This window comes from Oncorhynchus kisutch, linkage group LG20 (assembly GCF_002021735.2).
Source record: "Oncorhynchus kisutch isolate 150728-3 linkage group LG20, Okis_V2, whole genome shotgun sequence".
In the NCBI taxonomy this organism is placed as follows: Eukaryota; Metazoa; Chordata; class Actinopteri; order Salmoniformes; family Salmonidae; genus Oncorhynchus; species Oncorhynchus kisutch.
The window spans coordinates 24,224,667-24,244,626 of record NC_034193.2 but is presented as its reverse complement, the minus strand read 5'-3'; the positions used below and the strand labels follow the sequence as shown (position 1 = coordinate 24,244,626).

Genomic DNA, 19,960 nt, shown 5'->3' with positions numbered 1-19,960 from the left:
GACTTCCCTAAACTGTTACCACAAAGTTGGAAGCACAGAATCGTCTAACATGGCATTGTATGCTGTTGCGTGAACATTTTTCCCTTCACTGGAACTAAGAGGCCTAGCCCGAACCATGAAAATCAGCCCCAGACCATTATTCCTCCTCCACCAAACTTTACAGTTGGCACTATGCATTGGGTCAGGTAGCGATTAGTCTCTCGGACTGCCAAATGGTGAAGCGTGAGAGAAGGCTTTTCCGCTGCTCCAGAGTCCAACGGCGACGAGCTTTACACCAATCCAACCGACACTTAACATTGAGCATGGTGATCTTAGGCTTGTGTCCGCTTGCTCGGACATGGAAACCCATTTCATGAAGCGCCCGACGAACAATTCTTGTGCTGACGTTGCTTCCAGAGGCAGTTTGGATCTCGGTTGCGAGTGTCGTAACTGAAGACAGACTATTTGTACGGGCCTCGGCACTCGGCGGTCTCGAGTGCTGGACAGGGTGGCAAAAAGAGGGGGGGAGATGATCAGTCAATAACAGTTATAGCACTTCACCATTGTCAACCAATATGTCATAAGAATGGTGGGTGCTAACCTTTTCTGTATTTACAACTATAATTGGTTCTAACTCTGTTGTGGCTCTGTGTGTACTACTGTAGAAGCAGAATGATCACGTGGTGTATCGAATGGCTGACCTGGACCTGCTACTGTCACTACAATGTCCAGGTAAAAACCTTTAGCTGACCTTTAATAACCCATCTCTCCTCTGTGTCCGTCATCCCCTATCTTTTGCCTGTGTCTTTTTGGGGGTGCATCTCAATAGTCTAAATTTGAGTTTTCTCCTCGCCGCCTCCTTTCCTCTTGTCTCCAGTTCTAAAGCCTTAAAATACTCAGTTTTTTCCGTCTGTGTTAGTTTTTGCTCTGCCATAAGCTCCCCTGCTTCACTCACCTTTCCACCCGGCCTCCCTCCACCACACTGTCTGCAGGATATTGATTTCCTCTGTGGATCATTTGACAAAAATGGACATGGCTTCATTGAGAGAAGGGACTGGTGGGTGTGCACTGCTCATATCACCTCTTCTCCCTCCTACCCTGTTCTCTCTCCTCTCATCCTCTTCTCTCTCCCCTTCCGCACTCCTACCCATTTTCCCCCTCCCTTTCTCTTTTTCCCCTCCTTCACAGGTTGCTCATTGAACAGCAGTGACACTGAAGGGAACTCTGTAAATGACAGTGACCCTGCTGGTGATGATGGTATCTTGTCGGAGCCGGAGGAGCCCATCTTCACAGAGGAAGGGTTGAGCCGTTCAAAGAGACAGGTGAGGAACTGATGTCCTGATAAGCTGGCACACACATACACTCATGCATGTGCGAACACATATACACACACACACACACACACACCTGTAAACACCCACGGTTGCCACACACACAAAGCTACAGTGTTGCCAAATACACACTGCTTGCAGAGACACTAACTAAAACTGAGAACAAGCCAATAATGTAACACGACACAATGAAACAACACAGTCAATGTTTTACAATGCAACACATTTAATCTCACACGGAACACAATCAATTTATTATCTTTATGTGCTCACAAATATCCCTTGCGTATTGGCTGATGTGTAGCAAGAGTAGAATGCCTGAGTAACCAGAGCCAGCCACCGTTATATCACTTTCAGACACAGCGATTTAATAGCAGATGAATCGAGGCTGAAGTCAAAGTGTGGCTGCCCTTCTCAAGGACAAGAACTTGGGCTATAGAGTTTCATCTGCAGTAGCTGCAGTACATTCCAGTATGGTTAGTAAGGGTATGTGTTCTCAACTGAGGTGAATACGGTTGCATCTGAAATGGTACTTTATTCCATATACAGTGACCAGGGCCCGGTTTCTGAAAAGAATGTTAAGGCTAGGTCCATCTTTAGAAACTTCGTAGGAGCATGGTTAAATCCCGAGACCATCTTGTTAACGTTGAACTTGAAAACACTCATCATCTAACGCCTGCCTCAGACCACTCGCAAGAACAGCTAAGTGCGTCGGAAGACGCTGTTTTTTTTCCCCCTCCCGTGTCACTTTACACCGGGGAGATCACTTGGATTGTCGGTCTCTCTGTGACCACCGACGGCTTCAGAACGACGCTGGCTACAAAATAAACGTTGCCATTGTCTTTGCAGTTGACATATAAAAAGATGCTCCCAATGAAAACCACGATGACTGCAATGAAGTATAAATATATAATAAAGTATAAAAGATTTTTTCAACAACAAACAACAGCATGATGTTCTCCAAACACCCGGCAGGGCCGACATGCCAGTTATTCGCAAGAGGAAGCGACGCAGGTACAGAGGACGACGAGCGGATGCCTCGTCAGGACCCGCAGAAGGTGGCGTAGGAAAGCTATCGTTACCGTCAATATTACTCGCCAACGTGCAATCATTGGACAATAAATTAGACAAGGTACGATCACGAATATCCTACCAACGGGACATCAAATACTTTTTCACGGAATCGTGGCTGAATCATGGGTATTCAGCTAGCGGTATATATGCTGCACCGGCAGGATAGAACAGCACACTCCGGTAAGACGAGGGGGGGGGCGGTCTGTGCATATTTGTAAACAACAGCTGGTGCACAAAATCTGAGGAAGTCTCTAGATTTTGCTCGCTTGAAGTAGAGTATATTGTGATAAATTGCAGTCCACACTACTTGCCTAGAGAGTTCTCAGCTATACTTTTCGTGGCTGTTTATTTACCACCACAAACAGATGCTGGCACTAAGACCACACTCAGTCAGCTGTATAAGGAAATAAGCAAACAGGAAACCACTCACCCAGAGGCGGCGCTCCTAGTGGCCGGAGACTTTAATGCAGGGAAACTTAAATCAGTTCTACCAAATCTCTATCAACATGTTAAATGTGCAACTAGAGGGAAAAAAAATTGTAGATCATCTGTACTCCACACACAGAGACACGTACAAAGCTCTCCCTCGCCCTCCATTTGGTAAATCCGACCCCAACTCTATCCTCCTGATTCCTGCTTACAAGCAAAAATTAAAGCAGGAAGCACCAGTGACTGTCTATAAAAAAGTGGTCAGATGAAGCAGATGCTAAACTACAGGACTGTTTTGTTATCACAGACTGGAACATGTTCCGGGATTCTTCCGATGACATTGAGGAATACACCACATCAGTCACTGGCTTCACTTACAATCAATAAGTGCATCAAGGACGTCGTCCCCACAGTGACTGTATGTACATACCCCAACCAGAAACCATGGATTACAGGCAACATTCGCACTGAGCTAAGGGTAGAGCTGCCGCTTTAAGAGTGCGGGACTCTAACCCGGAAGCTTACAAGAAATCCCAATATGCCCTGCAACGAACCATCAAACAGGCAAAGCGTCAATACAGGGCTAAGATTGAATCATACTACACCGGCTCCGACGCTCGTCTTATGGGCTTGCAAACTATTACAGACTACAAAGGGAAGCACAGCCGTGAGCTGCCCAGTGACACGAGCCTACCAGACAAGCTAAATCACTTCTATGCTCGCTTCGAGGCAAGTAACACTGAGGCATGCATGAGAGCATCAGCTGTTCCGGACGACTGTGTGATCACGCTCTCCGTAGCCGACGTAAGACCTTTAAACAGGTCAACATACACAAGGCTACGGGGCCAGACTGATTACCAGGACGTGTGCTCCGGGCATGTGCTAACCAACTGGCAGGTGTCTTCACTGACATTTTCAACATGTCCCTGATTGAGTCTGTAATACCAACATGTTTCAAGCAGACCACCATAGCCCCTGTTCCCAAGAACACAAAGGCAACCTGACTAAATGACTACAGACCCGTAGCACTCACGTCCGTTCAAACCAACACCATTATCCCAGAAACCCTAGACCCACTCCAATTTGCATACCGCCCAAACAGATCCACAGATGATGTAATCTCTATTGCACTCCACACTGCCCTTTCCCACCTGGACAAAAGGAACACCTACGTGAGAATGTTATTCATTGACTACAGCTCAGCGTTCAACACCATAGTGCCCTCAAAGCTCATCACTAAGCTAAGGAACCTGGGACTAAACACCTCCCTCTGCAACTGGATCCTGGACTTCCTGACGGGCCGCCCCCAGGTGGTAAGGGTAGGTAACAACACATCTGCCACGCTGTTCCTCAACACTGTAGCTCCCCAGGGGTGCGTGCTCAGTTCCCTCCTGTACTCCCTGTTCACCCACGATTGCATGGTCAGGCACGACTTCAACACCATCATTAAGTTTGCAGACGACACAACAGTGGTAGGTCTGTTCACCGACAACGAAGAGACAGCCTATAGGGAGGAGGTCAGAGACCTGGCCGGGTGGTGCCAGAATAACAACCTATCCCTCAACGTAACCAAGACTAAGGAGATGATTGTGGACTACAGGAAAAGGAGCACCGAGCACCCCCCCATTCTCATCGACCGGGCTGTAGTGGAGCAGGTTGAGAGCTTCAAGTTCCTTGGTGTCCACATCAACAACAAACTAGAATGGTCCAAACACACCAAGACAGTTGTGACGAGGGCACGACAAAGCCTATTCCCCCTCAGAAAACGAAAAAGATTTGGCATGGGTCCTGAGATCCTCAAAAGGTTCCACAGCTGCAACATTGAGAGCATCCTGACCGGTTGCATCACTGCCTGGTACGGCAATTGCTCGGCCTCCGACCGCAAGGCCCTTCAGAGGGTAATGTGTACGGCCCAGTACATCACTGGGGTAAAGCTGCCTGCCATCCAGGACCTCTACACCAGGCGGTGTCAGAGGAAGGCCCTAAAAATAGTGTCACGAACCGGCTCAAAGCCCGTAACAAAGGGAGACAACGTGGAGATAAGGAGTAACAAAATATATATTTATTAACTAAAGCAACTAAGGAAAATATACAATGGTGTGTGTAATCAGTAATCAGTAGTGTAAGTGAGTGTTTTGCATGCATGAATGTGATAATGCAGGGTGTTGAAAGGTGCCAAAGCAAACAAACAAAAGGCCACCAAGAACCACAACACAATCTACAAAGGTGTCTGCATGGAGAGAGTCTCTTCCATGAATGTGGAAGAGGTCTATTTATCCTGGGAGACACATGGCCCAGGTGTTTCCCATGAAGCTGACGACCCTCCCAACTCCACCCACCGGCATCCTAATAAGGAAACAAGAACAAAGACAGAATACGGCAGACAGAGTGGGAGGGTCGTCACAATAGTCAAAGACCCCAGCCACCCCAGTCATAGACTGTTCTCTCTACTACCACATGGCAAATGGTACCGGAGTGCCAAGTCTAGGACAAAAGACTTCTCAACAGTTTATACCCCCAAGCCATAAGACTCCTGAACAGGTAACCAAATTATTACCCAGACTATTTGCATTGTGTTCCCCCCAACCCCTCTTTTACACTGCTGCTACTCTCTGTTTATCATATATGCATAGTCACTTTTAACTATACATTCATGTACATACTACCTCAATTGGTCCGACCAACCAGTGCTCCCCCACATTGTCTAAGCGGGCTATCTGCATTGTGTCCCACCACCCGCCAACCCCTCTTTTTACGCTACTGCTACTCTATGTTCATCATATATGCATAGTCACTTTAACCATACCTACATGTACATACTACCTCAATAAGCCTGACTAACCGGTGTCTGTATATAGCCTTGCTACTGTTATTTTCAAATATCTTTTTACTGTTGTTTTATTTCTTTATTTACCTACCTACACACACACCTTTTTATTCACACTATTGGTTAGAGCCTGTAAGTAAGCATTTCACTGTAAGGTCTACTACACCTGTTGTATTCGGCGCACGTGACAAATATAAACTTTGATTTGTTCTATTTAGCTACTTTGGAGGCTGCTGTCTGTGATGTGTCTCAACATATTTCATGATGTGTAGTCTAACGTGCGCAATGATGTCCCAAATTGTTGGTAATATCATAGGTTGTAATATCTCTCTAGAAGCTGAACTTTTGTCAGTGTTGTGAAATAATTATAGTGTTAAGGTACGTTTTGAATGGAGAAAGCTGATCCAAGAGCAGCGCTTCCCTTTCTTTCGATCCTATCAGTATTGACAAATGCTCCAACAACGCACTTGAAGACGGTTTTCTCTGCGTGGCGTTTTACATCTTCGGCCGTTGTAGGAAAGATGCTTCGTTAAAACACTCATATGCCTCATAAGTTCCATCGCTATTGGGAAACCGGGCCCCAGGGCCCATAGTGTGCCATTTAAGTTGTACCAGACTGAAGTGAAGCAGCGCTTTCTCTTGCCCCCCCACCCCACAGGTCAGACGAGGTCAACGCACAGTCCAGACTGAGACCAAGTACATCGAGCTGATGGTGGTGAACGATCATGACCTGGTACGTTCACGTCGACATACAGTGCCTTTGGAAAGTATTCAGACCCCTTGACTTTTTCCACATTTTGTTACATTACAGGAAGGATAAAAATAAAATAAAAAATCCTCATCAATCTACACACAATACCCCATAATGACAAAGCAATAACAGGTTTTTAGAAATGTTAGCAAATGTATTAAAAGTAAAAAACAGAAATACCTCATTTATATGGTATTGTGTGTAGATTGAAGGTGGGGAAAAAAACAATTTAATACGTTTTAGAATAAGGCTGTAATGTAACAAAATGTGAAAAAAGGGTCTGAATACTTTCAGAATGAACGGTGGGCTAGGCATAAAGAGTACCTTCAGAATGTTTTCACACCAGACTGAATTTAAAATGGATCAAATTGAGATTGTTTCACTGATCTACAAACAATACCCCATAATGTTAAAGTGAAAATATATATTTTTTTTTTTAAGCTGAAATGTTTTGAGTCAATAAGTATTCAACTCCTTTCTTATGGCAATTCTAAATAAGATAAGGAGTAAAAATGTGCTGAAAAGTCACAGAATAACTTGCATAGACTCACTCGTGTACAATAATAGTGTTTAACATGCATTTTTTGATAGGTGGGTAAAAAAACTAACAGACATTGAATATCACTTTGAGCATGGTGAAGTTATTAATTACACCTTGGAAGGTGTATCAATACACCCAGTCACTACAAAGATACAGGCGTCCTTTCTAACTCAGTTGCCGGAGAGGAAGGAAACCGCTCAGGGATTTCACCATGAGGCCAATGGTGACTTTAAAACTGTTACAGACTTTAATGGCTGTGATGGGAGGAAACTGAAGATGGATCATCTTTGTAGTTACTTCACAGTACTATCCTAAGTGACATAGTAAAAAGAAGGAAGCCTGTACAGAATAAAAATATTCCAAAACATGCAACAAGGCACTAAAGTAATACTGCCCAAAAAAATTACAAAGCAGTTCACTTTTTGGCCTGAATACAAAGTGGTTACTAGTCAAACGCTCTAACCACTAGGCTACCCTGTCGCCCCAAGTGGTAGTGGTGGTTGCATCATGTTATGGGATGCTAATCGTTAAGGACTGGGGCGTTTTTCAGGATATAAAAAAATGAACGGATTGGAGCTAAGCACAGGAAAAATCTGAGCGGAAAACCTAGTTGTCTGCTTTTCACCAAACACTGGGAGAAGAATTCACCTTTTCAGCAGGACAGAAAACCTAAAACACAAGACCAAATCTACACTGGAGTTGCTTACCAAGAAGACAGTGAATGTTTCTGAGTGGCCTGGTTACAGTTTTGACTAAAATTTGATTTAAAATCTATGGCAAAACCTGAAAATGGTTGTCTAGTAATGATCACCAACCAATTTGACAGAGCTTGAAAAATGTTGAAAAGAGTAATGGGCAAATGTTGCACAATCCATGTGTGGAAATCTCTTAGAGTCTTACCCAGAAAGACTCACAGCTGTAATTACTGCCAACTGACTCGGGGTGTTTTATTTTCCATACATTTTTACAAATGTTAGTATGTTTCTTCCACTTTGACACAGTATTGTGTGTGTTTATCATTGACAAAAAAAAATGACATTGAAATCAATTTTAATCCCACTTTGTAACACAGCAAAATGTGGAAAAAGTCGAGGGGGATGTGAATACTTTCTGAAGGCAATGTACATCATTCTATTTTTATTGGAAATCGAAAAGTTAATCGAATGGCCACAACTTACTCGGTTCATGTTGTCATAGAGTGCACTGACAAGCCCCACATCAGTGATCAGCAGCACGACTGCAGTTTTTTTAATCACACCTGATTCAACTAATGATGATCTGAATCAGGTGTGTCACTGTTGAGCAAAAAACCTGTAGCGGCTATTGTTAGAGAATTTCCAGCCATCTGGTGATTTTTCACTACCTATACGGTTCTCTATTTGAAGTAGAAAGAAGAATCGATATAAATTTAAAAAAATGGACATGTTAGCACAATGAAGGCTGAGCCCATGTGAGTGTATAAAGCTGGATCGACATCGAGTTAGCCATTAGACATGTAAAAAACAGAATGTAAGCAGAATCCATGTGGATGAGGGAAGGTAGACCAACAAGACGTGACTGGTCTGGGCCATATCTGATCTTCTAAAGGCTACTGGACATGCTCATGGGTTCATCGTACATAGACAACAACAGGAACATTAGCTAATCAGTTATAGGCACTATTAGACCTGCAGTAGGAGTGTGCATGTCTGTGTGTCACGCCACCAATAGAATCTACAGTTGAAGTCGGGAGTTTACATACACTTAGGTTGGAGTCATTAAAACTTGTTTTTCAACCACTGCACACATTTCTTGTTAACAAACTATAGTTTTGGCAAGTCAGTTAGGATATCTACTTAGTGCATGACACAAGTCATTTTTCCAACAATTGTTTACAGACAGATTATTTCCCTTATAATTCACTGTATCACAATTCCAGTGGGTCAGAAGTTTACATACACTAAGTTGACTGTGCCTGTAAACAGCTTGAAAAATGATGTCATGGCATTAGAAGCTTCTGATAGGCTAATTGACATAATTTGAGTCAATTGGAGGTGTACCTGTGTATGCATTTCAAGGCCTACCTTCAAACTCAATGCCTCTTTGCTTGACATCATGGGAAAATCAAAAGAAATCAGCCAAGACCATTATTGTAGCCCTCCCAAGTCTGGTTCATCCTTGGGAGCAATTTCCAAACGCCTGAAGGTACCACGTTCATCTGTACAAACAATAGTACGGAAGTATAAACACCATGGGACCACACAGCCTTCATATCGCTCAGGAAGGAGACGCGTTCTGTCTCCTAGAGATGAACGTACTTTGGTGCGAAAAGTGCTTATCAATCCCAGAACAACAGCAAGGTCCTTACCTTGTGAAGATACTAGCGGAAACAGGTACAAAAGTATCTATATCCACAGTAAAACGAGTCCTATATCGACATAACCTGAAAGGCCGCTCAGCAAGGAAGAAGCCACTGCTCCAAAACCCCCATAAAAAAGCCAGACTACGGTTTGCAGCTGCACATGGGGACAAAGATCGTACTTTTTGGAGAAATGTCCACTGGTCTGATGAAACAAAAATAGAACTGTTTGGCCATAATGACCATCATTATGTTTGGAAGAAAAGGGGGAGGCTTGCAAGCCGAAGAACACCATCCCAACTGTGAAGCATGGGGGTGGCAGCATCATGTTGTAGATGGCATCCTGAGGGAGGAAAATTATGTGGATATATTGAAGCAACATCTCAAGACATCAGTCAGGAAGTTAAAGCTTGGTCGCAAATGGGTCTTCAAAATGGACAATGAACCTAAGCATACTTCCAAAGTTGTGGCAAAATGGCTTAAGGACAACAAAGTCAAGGTATTGGAGTGGCCATCACAAAGCCCTGACCTCAATCCTATAGAAAATGTGTGCAAGCAAGGAGGCCTACAAACCTGACTCAGTTACACCAGCTCTGTCAGGAGGAATGGGCCAAAATTCACCCAACTTATTGTGGGAAACTTGTGGAAGGCTACCTGAAACGTTTGACCCAAGTTAAACAATTTAAAGATAATGCTACCAAATACTAATTGAGTGTATGTCAATTTCTGACCCACTGGGAATGTGATGAAAAAAATAAAAGCTGAAATAAATCATTCTCTCTACTAATTATTCTGACATTTTCACATTCTTAAAATAAAGAGGTGATCCTAACTGACCTAAGACAGGGAATGTTTCCTAGGATTAGATTGTGAAAAACTTGAGTTTAAATGCATTTGGCTAAGGTGTATGTAAACTTCCGACTTCAACGGTATGCCCTAATGTCTGTGCCAATAAGAAAGGACACAAGATTATGGTGGCCAAGGCTAGAAGGTATCAATCACTTACATAGAAGTGGGGTGACTATGTTATGTAAGGGTAAGACTGTATTAAAGCAAAGTACTAAGAATGGAGAGTCAGTTCTTCCATGGAGTTGCTCGGCTTTGCTACTTTTTGTAATAAACTCTATTTGAATTCACAAGCTCTGGTATCTGAGAAAAATTTGATTCAATAGTTCCACGACACTATCCACGAGCAGGGATAAGGATCACTGTCCTACGTAATCAAATATTTGAGGTTTTGTTGGTTTATTTATTGTAATTGGTCAATATGGATATCTCTGCTCTTGGTCCTTCCCTCTGCCCTGTGCTGTAGTTTGTGCAGCTGCGTCGGTCGGCGTCGCAGACGAGGAACTTTGCCAAAGCGGTCGTCAATATGGCAGACGCGGTGAGAGCCGTCTGCCTCTGCACACATGCAGACACACACACTAGAGGTTGACATTACCTCGGGTTCATGCAGGTTCTGCAGGACTTCCTCAGGAATGGGAATGAAATCCTAATGTCAAGTTTGGGACAGGATCGACAGTCCTCACAGGAACGGGCAGTACAGGAATAATTTTAAACAGACTTTTTTTAGGAGGACATGTCAGGGTTATAGAATTGTTGTTGGATCAGGACAGTACAGGAAAAAAATGGCACTCCCGTGTCAACCGCTAACACACACACACTCCATATCCACTTTTCCACTTTTATGTTTCCTTGTTTACTCTAAGATGTTACTGTCCGTATTGATCGTCAGGTTTATATCAGTTGTGTTGATCATCTATCTAATATACATCATAATCAGTTAAAGTTGCGTAGTTGTGAAATTTCTTTCAAATGAACTACTGTTCATTACATCATAGTGTTAGTGAAGTAAATCATGTTTAGTAATCTCTTGTGGCAACCTTAACATTCAAATGTTGACCAAAACCGAGTAGCTGATTTTAGTTCTGGGTGCCAAGATTACATGAATAGTTGTTCTGGCAATGGTTGACTTAGTTGCTCATTGTCATCGTGACTCTTTGACCTCAGATCTACAAGGACCAGCTCAACACGCGGATCGTGCTGGTCGCCATGGAGACGTGGTCATCCCAGAACATGGTGTCCGTGGGCAATGACCCCTTGCTGACCCTGAGGGACTTCATGAAGTACAGGAAGGAGAGCATCAAAGAGCTCAGCGATGCCACACACCTCTTCTCGTGGGTTCTCCCCTCATAACACTTGAAACCATACAGACACAATATAATACACACAATAGTCATATTGATGGAATACCAATGTCCATTCTAGACTTCTATTTCATTCGGTGCTTGATACTGCCTGACGTAAGTGGACAGGGGGAATGTCCAAAGCAACTGTTATAAGCATGTTATTCAGTGGTGTAAAGTACTTAAGTAAAAATACTTTTAAGTACTACTCGAGTAGTGTTTTGGGGTATCTGTACTTTACTTTACTTTACTATTTATATTTTTTGCCATCTAGTTTGCTTAATATAAGGAATTTGATGTATAGCATTTACTTTTACTTTGTACTCTTTCTCAAGTATGACAATTTAGTACTTTTTCTACCACTGTACTTAAGGACATTTTTAAACCAGATACTTTTACTCAAGTAGTATTTTACTGGGTAACATTTACTTGAGTCATTTTCTGTTAAGGCATCTTTACTTCTACTCAAGTATGACAATTGAGTACTTTTTCCACCACTGATGTTATTACACCCGTCTTAGTACACGTGACATGTACACCTATACAGTATCCCCTGCACATTGTAAATATGGTATTGGGACTGATCCTGTATATAGATTGTTACTTATGTTCTTCTTATTTGTTATTTTTATTTCTTGTGTGTTTTTGTTCTACCTTATGTTATTTTTAGTACTACATTGCTAATCATTACTGTGTTCTTGGGTTTAGAGCTGGCAAAGGCATTTCACTTTTCTTGTGCACCGTACATTAAAACTTGATGATAGCTCCTGTTAATCCCTGTGTGTCCTGTAGGGGGAGGACCTTCCAGAGTAGCCGCAGTGGCACAGCCTACATTGGGGGTATCTGTTCCCTCACGCGGGGAGGAGGAGTCAACGAGGTCAGGCCTTTTTTGTTTTTACAGTCATTGACTCGCCCAACTCCACAAAAGAAGCCTATTAGGGCAGGGCTATTCCAATTTGGAGTACAAGACTCCTGAGGCGTAGCCGAGTGAAACCGCCTGTTTGGAAGAAGCTAAATATACTGCTTGTGTGTGCGTTTTCTCACTTGTCTTGCATGTGTGTGTTTTAGTACGGCAACGTGGGTCCCATGGCCATCACGTTGTGTCAGAGCCTGGGGCAGAACATTGGCATGATGTGGAACAAGGAGCGCCCTACGGCTGGTAAGACCTGCATTCATCCACTTCAATAACTTCTGTACACACTGTCACAGAAAATAGGACGCAACTCAACCTGGCGCAATGTAAACCGCATAGCAGCTTCTTTTCAAATTCAATCAAATGTTAGTTATTAAGCCCTTTCTTTTACATCAACAGTTGTCGCAAAGTGTGTAACAGCAAGTAAGAAGACCCTGGTCTTGTCCCCAGTCATGTGACATGTCCTTGATTCTCTGGCCCTATAGGGGACTGCAGGTGTCCCGACCCATGGCTGGGCTGCATCATGGAGGACACCGGCTACTATCTTCCTAGGAAGTTCTCACGCTGCAGTGTGGATGAGTACCTTCGCTTTCTCCAGCAGGGTGGGGGCAGCTGCCTCTTCAATAAGCCCAGCAAGGTAAGCTCTGGCTGCAGTTGGTTGGAAATGGTGCAGGGAAGGTGGTGGTGGAGGAAGTTCCATTCTGGGGAATGCCAGAAAACATTCAAACTCGTGTTGACTCCTGTCCCCCCTGTTGTGTTCCTTGTAGCTGCTGGACTCTCCAGAGTGTGGCAATGGCTTTGTGGAGGTGGGGGAGGAGTGTGATTGTGGATCCCATGTGGTGAGTCCTACAATAAAAACCCTTCTGAGTGCTTCGGGTCGGGTGGCGCCTAGCCGAAATCGGTTAGGCGAACTGAACGAGCGTGCTTGCGTACTCCCTTAAAAGACCTTCGCTTGGGCCTCCCGCCTGCAGGCTGACTGACTGAGGTCGTCAGGTGAACAGTGTTTCCTCCGACACATTGGTGCGGCTGGCTTCCGGGTTAAGCGGGCGAGTGTTAAGAGGCGGGTAATTTTTCGGAAGACGCATGACGCGACCTTCGGCTCCCGAGCCTGTCAGGGAGTTGCAGCGATGAGACAAGCGGGGGGAATAAAAAAATAACACTTTTGCTTGAAAAACAATAAAAAAATCTGCAATAGTACTGTTTGTTTTTTGAGATGCCGAAGCCAGTATACACTTCCTCAAAATAGTCCGAAATAATCTAAGATAACTCAAGAAATCTGTCATTCGTTTTGTAGTTTTTCTGAGGAGATCTTAGTCGTGCAATTTTACATCCAACTAAGGTGTTTGGTGCAGTATATCTCAAGTGAAAAAATGTGCATGAAACCAAGTCGTCTATCGTAGAATTACATCACACTTCATTAAAGAATCCCTACTGTTGACCAATGACCAACAAAGGGGTATAGACTTCTGTGACCGAAATTCAATAATTTTTTTGTGTACATGAACAGCCTGAAAAACCATTGCTGAAGACAATATATATATATATTTTTTAAATCATCATAATATATGCACAAACTGTTCCGAACTGTTTTGAATGGGAAGCATGGCGACGCCTTTAGCCTCTGCGTTTAATATTGTGTGTTGCTACAAGAGTGTGTGGTATGGTTGCAGGAGTGTGCGCGGAGCGGAGGAGCCTGCTGTAAGAAGTGCACCTTGACCCACGACGCCATGTGCAGCACTGGCCTCTGCTGTAGAGGTTGCAGGGTGAGTACTTACTCTTAAATACACCAGCATTACACTTGTACATGTGTCTACCACTAGGATGACTGTCTTGTTAACTTATTATTATTATTATTATTATTATTTTTTAACTTTAACTGATATCAGCCACAGTTTGATTGGCATTTCTGACTGAAGTTTTACGTTATTCTATGCAGTTGTAGTTTTCATGTATAATTACCGTCGCCTATACAATGAAATCGGTGCTGTGAAAATAGTGATGACTTTGTGTGACAGTACGAGCTCAGGGGGGTGACGTGTCGCGAAGTGACCAACGACTGTGACGTCCCGGAGACGTGTCCCGGAGACTCCAGCCAGGTGAGACGGCTAATACGCTAAGTCAGTGTTCAGGAAACCCTCATTTTGTACACTACTATTTTACTCGCAGCGCAAAGCCAACGTGAATATACTGTACAATCCCACACACTGCTTGGTTGCAAAGTTTACAGTTTTGCAATAACCCCTATAAAAAGTAAGCTCTTAGTGTGGGAACTTTTGTACTTACTAGATGTGCAAGTATATCCTTTTCAAATCAAATGGTATTGGTCACATACACATGGTTAGCAGATGTTAATGCTAGTGTAGCGAAATGCTTCTAGTTGCCGACAGTGCAGTAATGTCTAACAAGTAATCTAACAATTCCCCAACAACTACCAAATGCACACAAATCTAAAGGGGTGAATGAGAATGTGTACATATAAATACAGTTGGGCAAAAAAGTATTTAGTCAGCCACCAATTGTGCAAGTTCTCCCACTTAAAAAGATGAGAGAGGCCTGTAATTTCAATCATCGGTGGACTTCAACTATGACAGACAAAATGAGAAAAAAATTCCAGAAAATCACATTGTAGGATTTTTTATGAATTTATTTATAAATTGTGGTGGAAAATAAGTATTTGGTCACCTACAAATAAGCAAGATTTCTGGCTCTCACAGACCTGTAACTTCTTCTTTAAGAGGCTCCTCTGTCCTCCACTCGTTAGCTGTATTAATGGCACCTGTTTGAACTTGTTATCAGTATAAAAGACACCTGTCCACAACCTCAAACAGTCACACTCCAAACTCCACTATGGCCAAGCTGTCAAAGGACACCAGAAATAAAATTGTAGACCTGCACCAGGCTGGGAAGACTGAATCTGCAATAGGTAAGCAGCTTGGTTTGAAGAAATCAACTGTGGGAACAATTATTAGGAAATGGAAGACATACAAGACCACTGATAATCTCCCTCGATCTGGGGCTCCACGTGGGGTCAAAATGATCACAAGAACGGTGAGCAAAAATCCCAGAACCACACGGGGAGACCTAGTGAATGACCTGCAGAGAGCTGGGACCAAAGTAACAAAGCCTACCATCAGTAACACACTACGCCGCCAGGGACTCAAATCCTGCAGTGCCAGACGTGTCCCCCTGCTTAAGCCAGTACATGTCCAGGCCGGTCTGAAGTTTGCTGGAGAGCATTTGGATGTTCCAGAAGAAGATTGGGAGAATGTCATATGGTCAGATGAAACCAAAATAGAACTTTTTGGTAAAAACTCAACTTGTCGTGTTTGGAGGACAAAGAATGCTGAGTTGCATCCAAAGAACACCATACCTACTGTGAAGCATGGGGGAGAAAACATCATGCTTTGGGGCTGTTTTTCTGCAAAGGGACCAGGACGACTGATCCGTGTAAAGCAAAGAATGAATGGGGCCATGTATCGTGAGATTTTGAATGAAAACCTCCTTCCATCAGCAAGGGCATTGAAGATGAAACGTGGCTGGGTCTTTCAGCATGACAATGATCCCAAACACACCGCCCGGGCAACGAAGGAGTGGCTTCGTAAGAAACATTTCAAGGTCCTGGAGTGGCCTAGCCAGTCTCCAGATCTCAACCCCATAGAAAATCTTTGGAGGGAGTTGAAAGTCCGTGTTGCCCAGCAACAGCCCCAAAACATCACTGCTCTAGAGGAGATGTGCATGGTGGAATGGGCCAAAATACCAGCAACAGTGTGTGAAAACCTTGTGAAAACGTTTGACCTCTGTCATTGCCAACAAAGGGTATATAACAAAGTATTGAGATAAACTTTTGTTATTGACCAAATACTTATTTTCCACCATAATTTGCAAATAAATTCATGAAAAATCCTACAATGTGATTTTTCGATTTTGTTTTCTCATTTTGTCTGTCATAGTTGAAGTGTACCTATGATGCAAATTACAGGCCTCTCTCATATTTTTAAATGGGAGAACTTGCACAATTGGTGGCTGACTAAATACTTTTTGCCCCACTGTATATGGATGAGCGATGGCTGGTATAATATACAGTATATACATATGATATGAGTAATGTAAGATGGAAACATTATTAAAGTGGCATTATTTAGTGGTATTGTTTAAAGTGACTAGTGATCCATTTATTAAAGTGGCCAGTGATTGGGTGTCAATGTAGGCAGCAGCCTCTCTGAGTTAGTGATTGCTGTTTAACAGTCAGATGGCCTTGAGATAGAAGCTGTTTTTCAGTCTCTCGGTTCAGGCTTTGATGCACCTGTACTGACCTCGCCTTCTGGATGGTATCGGTGTGAACAGGCAGTGGCTCAGGTGGTTGTTGTCCTTGATGATCTTTTTGGCCTTCCTGTGACATCGGGTGCTTTAGGTGTCCTGGATGGCAGGTAGGTTCCCCCCGGTGATGCATTGGTGCAGACCGCACCACCCTCTGGAGAGCCTTGCGGTGCAGTTGCCGTATCAGGCTGTGATACAGCCCGATTTGTAGGAGTTTGTCAGGGTTTCAGCCTCCTGAGCCACATTTCTTCAGCCTCCTGAGGTTGAAGAGGCGCTGTTATGTCTATGTGGGTGGACCACACTGTCTATGTGGGTGGACCATTTCAGTTTGTCTGTGATGTGTAGGCCGATGAACTTCAAACTTTCCACCTTCTCCACTGCTGTCCCTTCGATGTGGATAGGAGGGTGCTCCCTCTGCTGTTTCCTGAAGTCCACGATCATGTCCTTTGTTTTGTTGACATTGAGTGAGAGGTTGTTTTCCTGACACCACACTCCGAGTGCCCTCACCTCCTCCCTGTAGGCGGTCTCATTGTTGTTGGCAATCAAGCCCACTACTGTTGTCATCTGCCAACTTGATGATTGAGTTGGAGACGTGCATGGCCACGCAGTTGTGGCTGAACAGGGACTACAGGAGGGGGCTGAGCACGCACCCTTGTGGGGCCCCAGTGTTGAGGGTCAGCGAAGTGGAGATGCCTACCTTAACCACCTGGGGGCAGCCAGTCAAAGTCCAGGACCCAATTGCACAGGGTGTGGTTGAGACCCAGTGCCTCCAGCTTGATGATGAGCTTGGAGAGTACTATGGTGTTGAATGCTGAGCTGTAGTCAATGAACAGCATTCTTACAAAGGTATTCCTCTTGTCCAGATGGGATAGGACAGTGTGCAGTGTGATGCCGATTGCATCGTCTGTGGACCTGTTGGAGCGGTATGTAAACTGAAGTGGGTCTAGGGTGGCCGGTATGATGGCGTCGTGGTCGGATTTGCCCGAGGGCAGGGGAGGGCTCTGTATGCATCGCGGAAGTTAAAGTAGCAGTGATCGAGTGTATTACCCCCGCGAGTACTGCAATCAATATGCTGATATAATTTAGTCAGCCTTGTTCTTAAATTTGCTTTGTTAAAATCCCCAGCTACAATAAATGCAGCCTCAGGATATATGGTTTCCAGTTTACATAGAGTCCAATGAAGTTACCGGATGGCTCTCTTGGTGTCTGCTTGAGGGGGAATGTATTACCTCTTGGGAGGTAATATGGCAGGAATTCTAGGTCGGGTGAGCAGACGGACTTGAGTTCCTGTATGTTGTTATGATAACACCATGAGTCGTTAATCATATAGCATACACGCGCGCCCTTCCTCTTCCCAGAGAGGTGTTTATCTCTGTCGGCTCGATGCATGGAGAAGGCCACTGGCTGAACCGATTCCGACAACATCTCCCGAGAGAGCCACGTTTCCTTGAAACAGAGAATGTTAGTCTCTGATGATTCTCTGGAAGGTAACCCTTGCTCAAATTTCGTCTATCTTGTTGTTAAGCGACTGGACATTGGCGAGTAGTATACGCCGCTCCGTTTGCCCCTTCTGCAGCGCTGTTGTTTTGGGTCGGCTTCTGTGATTTAGATCCATTGTCCTGGGTGGTGGTCCAAATAGAGGATCTGCTTCGGGAAAGTCGTATTCCTGGTCGTAATGTTGGCAAGTTGCCGTCGCTCTTATATTCAATAGTTATTCCCGGCTGTATGTAGTAAAGCTTAAGATTTCCTTGGGTAACAATGTAAGAAATAATACCTAAAAAAACAAAAAAATACGGCATAGTTTCCTAAGGACTCGAAGCAGGGCGACCATCTCTGTCGGGGGCCATCTTGGTGGTAGGCTGCTCCTTGCTGGGTCAACGAGGCTAATTTATACACTCTGTTGTTCCTCTTCTGCAGTGTCCTCATAATGTCCACAAACTGGATGGTTACATGTGTGAAGCTGGCCAGGTAACTGAATCCAACATAAAGGCTTTTATGACCACATTTTTGTCTGGATCTGTCTCTTTTTTTTTTGTAGATATACAAATAATACTGTACCTCTAATACATATAATACTCTCTCTCGATTTCTCTCTTCTTCTCTCTCTCCCAGGGTCGTTGTTTCGGAGGTCGCTGTAAGACCAGAGATGGACAGTGCAGAGGTCTCTGGGGCCACAGTGAGTAATAACAAAGATTATCTATATACTGACGATATACTGGTCTGACCGCTCTAACAATGGAAATGACCATCCAGGCTGTATCACAAACGGCCGTGTTTGGGAGTCCCATTGGGCGGCGCACAATTGGCCCAGCATTGTCCGGGTTTGGCCGGTGTCGGCCGTCATTGTAAAATAATAATTTGTTCTTAACTGACTTGCCTAGTTAAATAAAGGTTGAATATTATACATATATTTTTAAATACAATAAAATTAAATATTCACCTCCATACAGAAATCTCAACTTGGGCTGCTTTTCTACTTTTAATGTTACTGCCCTCTGCTGGATTTGTCAGGAATTGCATGGCAGTGCAATTTATATGTCCACACTCATTTATATTATAGGTCCTGAAATACTCGCAGTTGTCATGTTATAATTCACACCACACATTTATGATGATGATGCCATGACATTGCCATCAGTTAAGTACTGCAATAAAGTATAGCGAAGTGAAATAACATGGTGCTGCAAAATGTGTGTGTGTGCTTTTGCGTGTGTTTCAGACTCAGCCGACCGTTTCTGCTATGAAAAGCTGAACTCCGAGGGCACAGAGAAGGGCAACTGTGGCCGTGACGCCAGTGGCCAGGGCTGGGTGCAGTGCAACAAACAGTGAGTGACCACAGACCTCTTTAAACCTCACACTTTCTTATGTACACCGTGTACCTCACTCTCAAAGCACACGCCATGTTTGACACATTGTCCTGGGCAGAAACTTCTCTCTCTCTCGCTTCCTCTCCTCTCCTCTCACTCACTCTCTACTCCCTGCCCCTCTATCTCGCTTTCTCTTCTTCTTCCGCTCTCTTTCTCTCCCTCCCTCTGTATCTTTGTGTCCTCCCCCTCTCAGGGATGTGCTCTGTGGGTTCCTGCTGTGTACTAACATGTCTGCTAAGCCGAGGTTTGGAGATCTGCAGGGGGACCTCACTAGCCTAACCATCTACCACCAGAACAGATACCTGGACTGCCGGTGAGCCCGAAAGAGAGAGAGAGAGAGAGAGGGAGAGAGAGAGAAAAAGTGAGAGAGTGTGAAAGGAGGAGAGCAAAAACAAGTGTAAGTGACA

The 19,960-nt window shown here is 44.0% G+C and overlaps 1 protein-coding gene across 2 annotated transcripts in view; it reads left to right on the top strand.

The window, feature by feature from the left end:
* The window catches only part of adam11 (ADAM metallopeptidase domain 11), a 52,174-nt gene that overhangs the window by 19,461 nt on the left and 12,753 nt on the right, over positions 1 to 19,960 (top strand). For both annotated transcript variants that reach the window (XM_020454342.2, XM_031799825.1), the window contains exons 7-21: positions 645 to 711; positions 1,168 to 1,301; positions 6,299 to 6,373; positions 10,583 to 10,654; positions 11,281 to 11,447; positions 12,249 to 12,333; positions 12,525 to 12,615; positions 12,855 to 13,006; positions 13,137 to 13,208; positions 14,040 to 14,132; positions 14,385 to 14,465; positions 18,604 to 18,654; positions 18,799 to 18,862; positions 19,406 to 19,511; positions 19,747 to 19,866. In XM_020454342.2, coding sequence (XP_020309931.1) covers positions 645 to 711; positions 1,168 to 1,301; positions 6,299 to 6,373; positions 10,583 to 10,654; positions 11,281 to 11,447; positions 12,249 to 12,333; positions 12,525 to 12,615; positions 12,855 to 13,006; positions 13,137 to 13,208; positions 14,040 to 14,132; positions 14,385 to 14,465; positions 18,604 to 18,654; positions 18,799 to 18,862; positions 19,406 to 19,511; positions 19,747 to 19,866 — 1,430 coding nt within the window. The remainder of the gene's footprint in view (positions 1 to 644; positions 712 to 1,167; positions 1,302 to 6,298; positions 6,374 to 10,582; positions 10,655 to 11,280; positions 11,448 to 12,248; positions 12,334 to 12,524; positions 12,616 to 12,854; positions 13,007 to 13,136; positions 13,209 to 14,039; positions 14,133 to 14,384; positions 14,466 to 18,603; positions 18,655 to 18,798; positions 18,863 to 19,405; positions 19,512 to 19,746; positions 19,867 to 19,960) is intronic.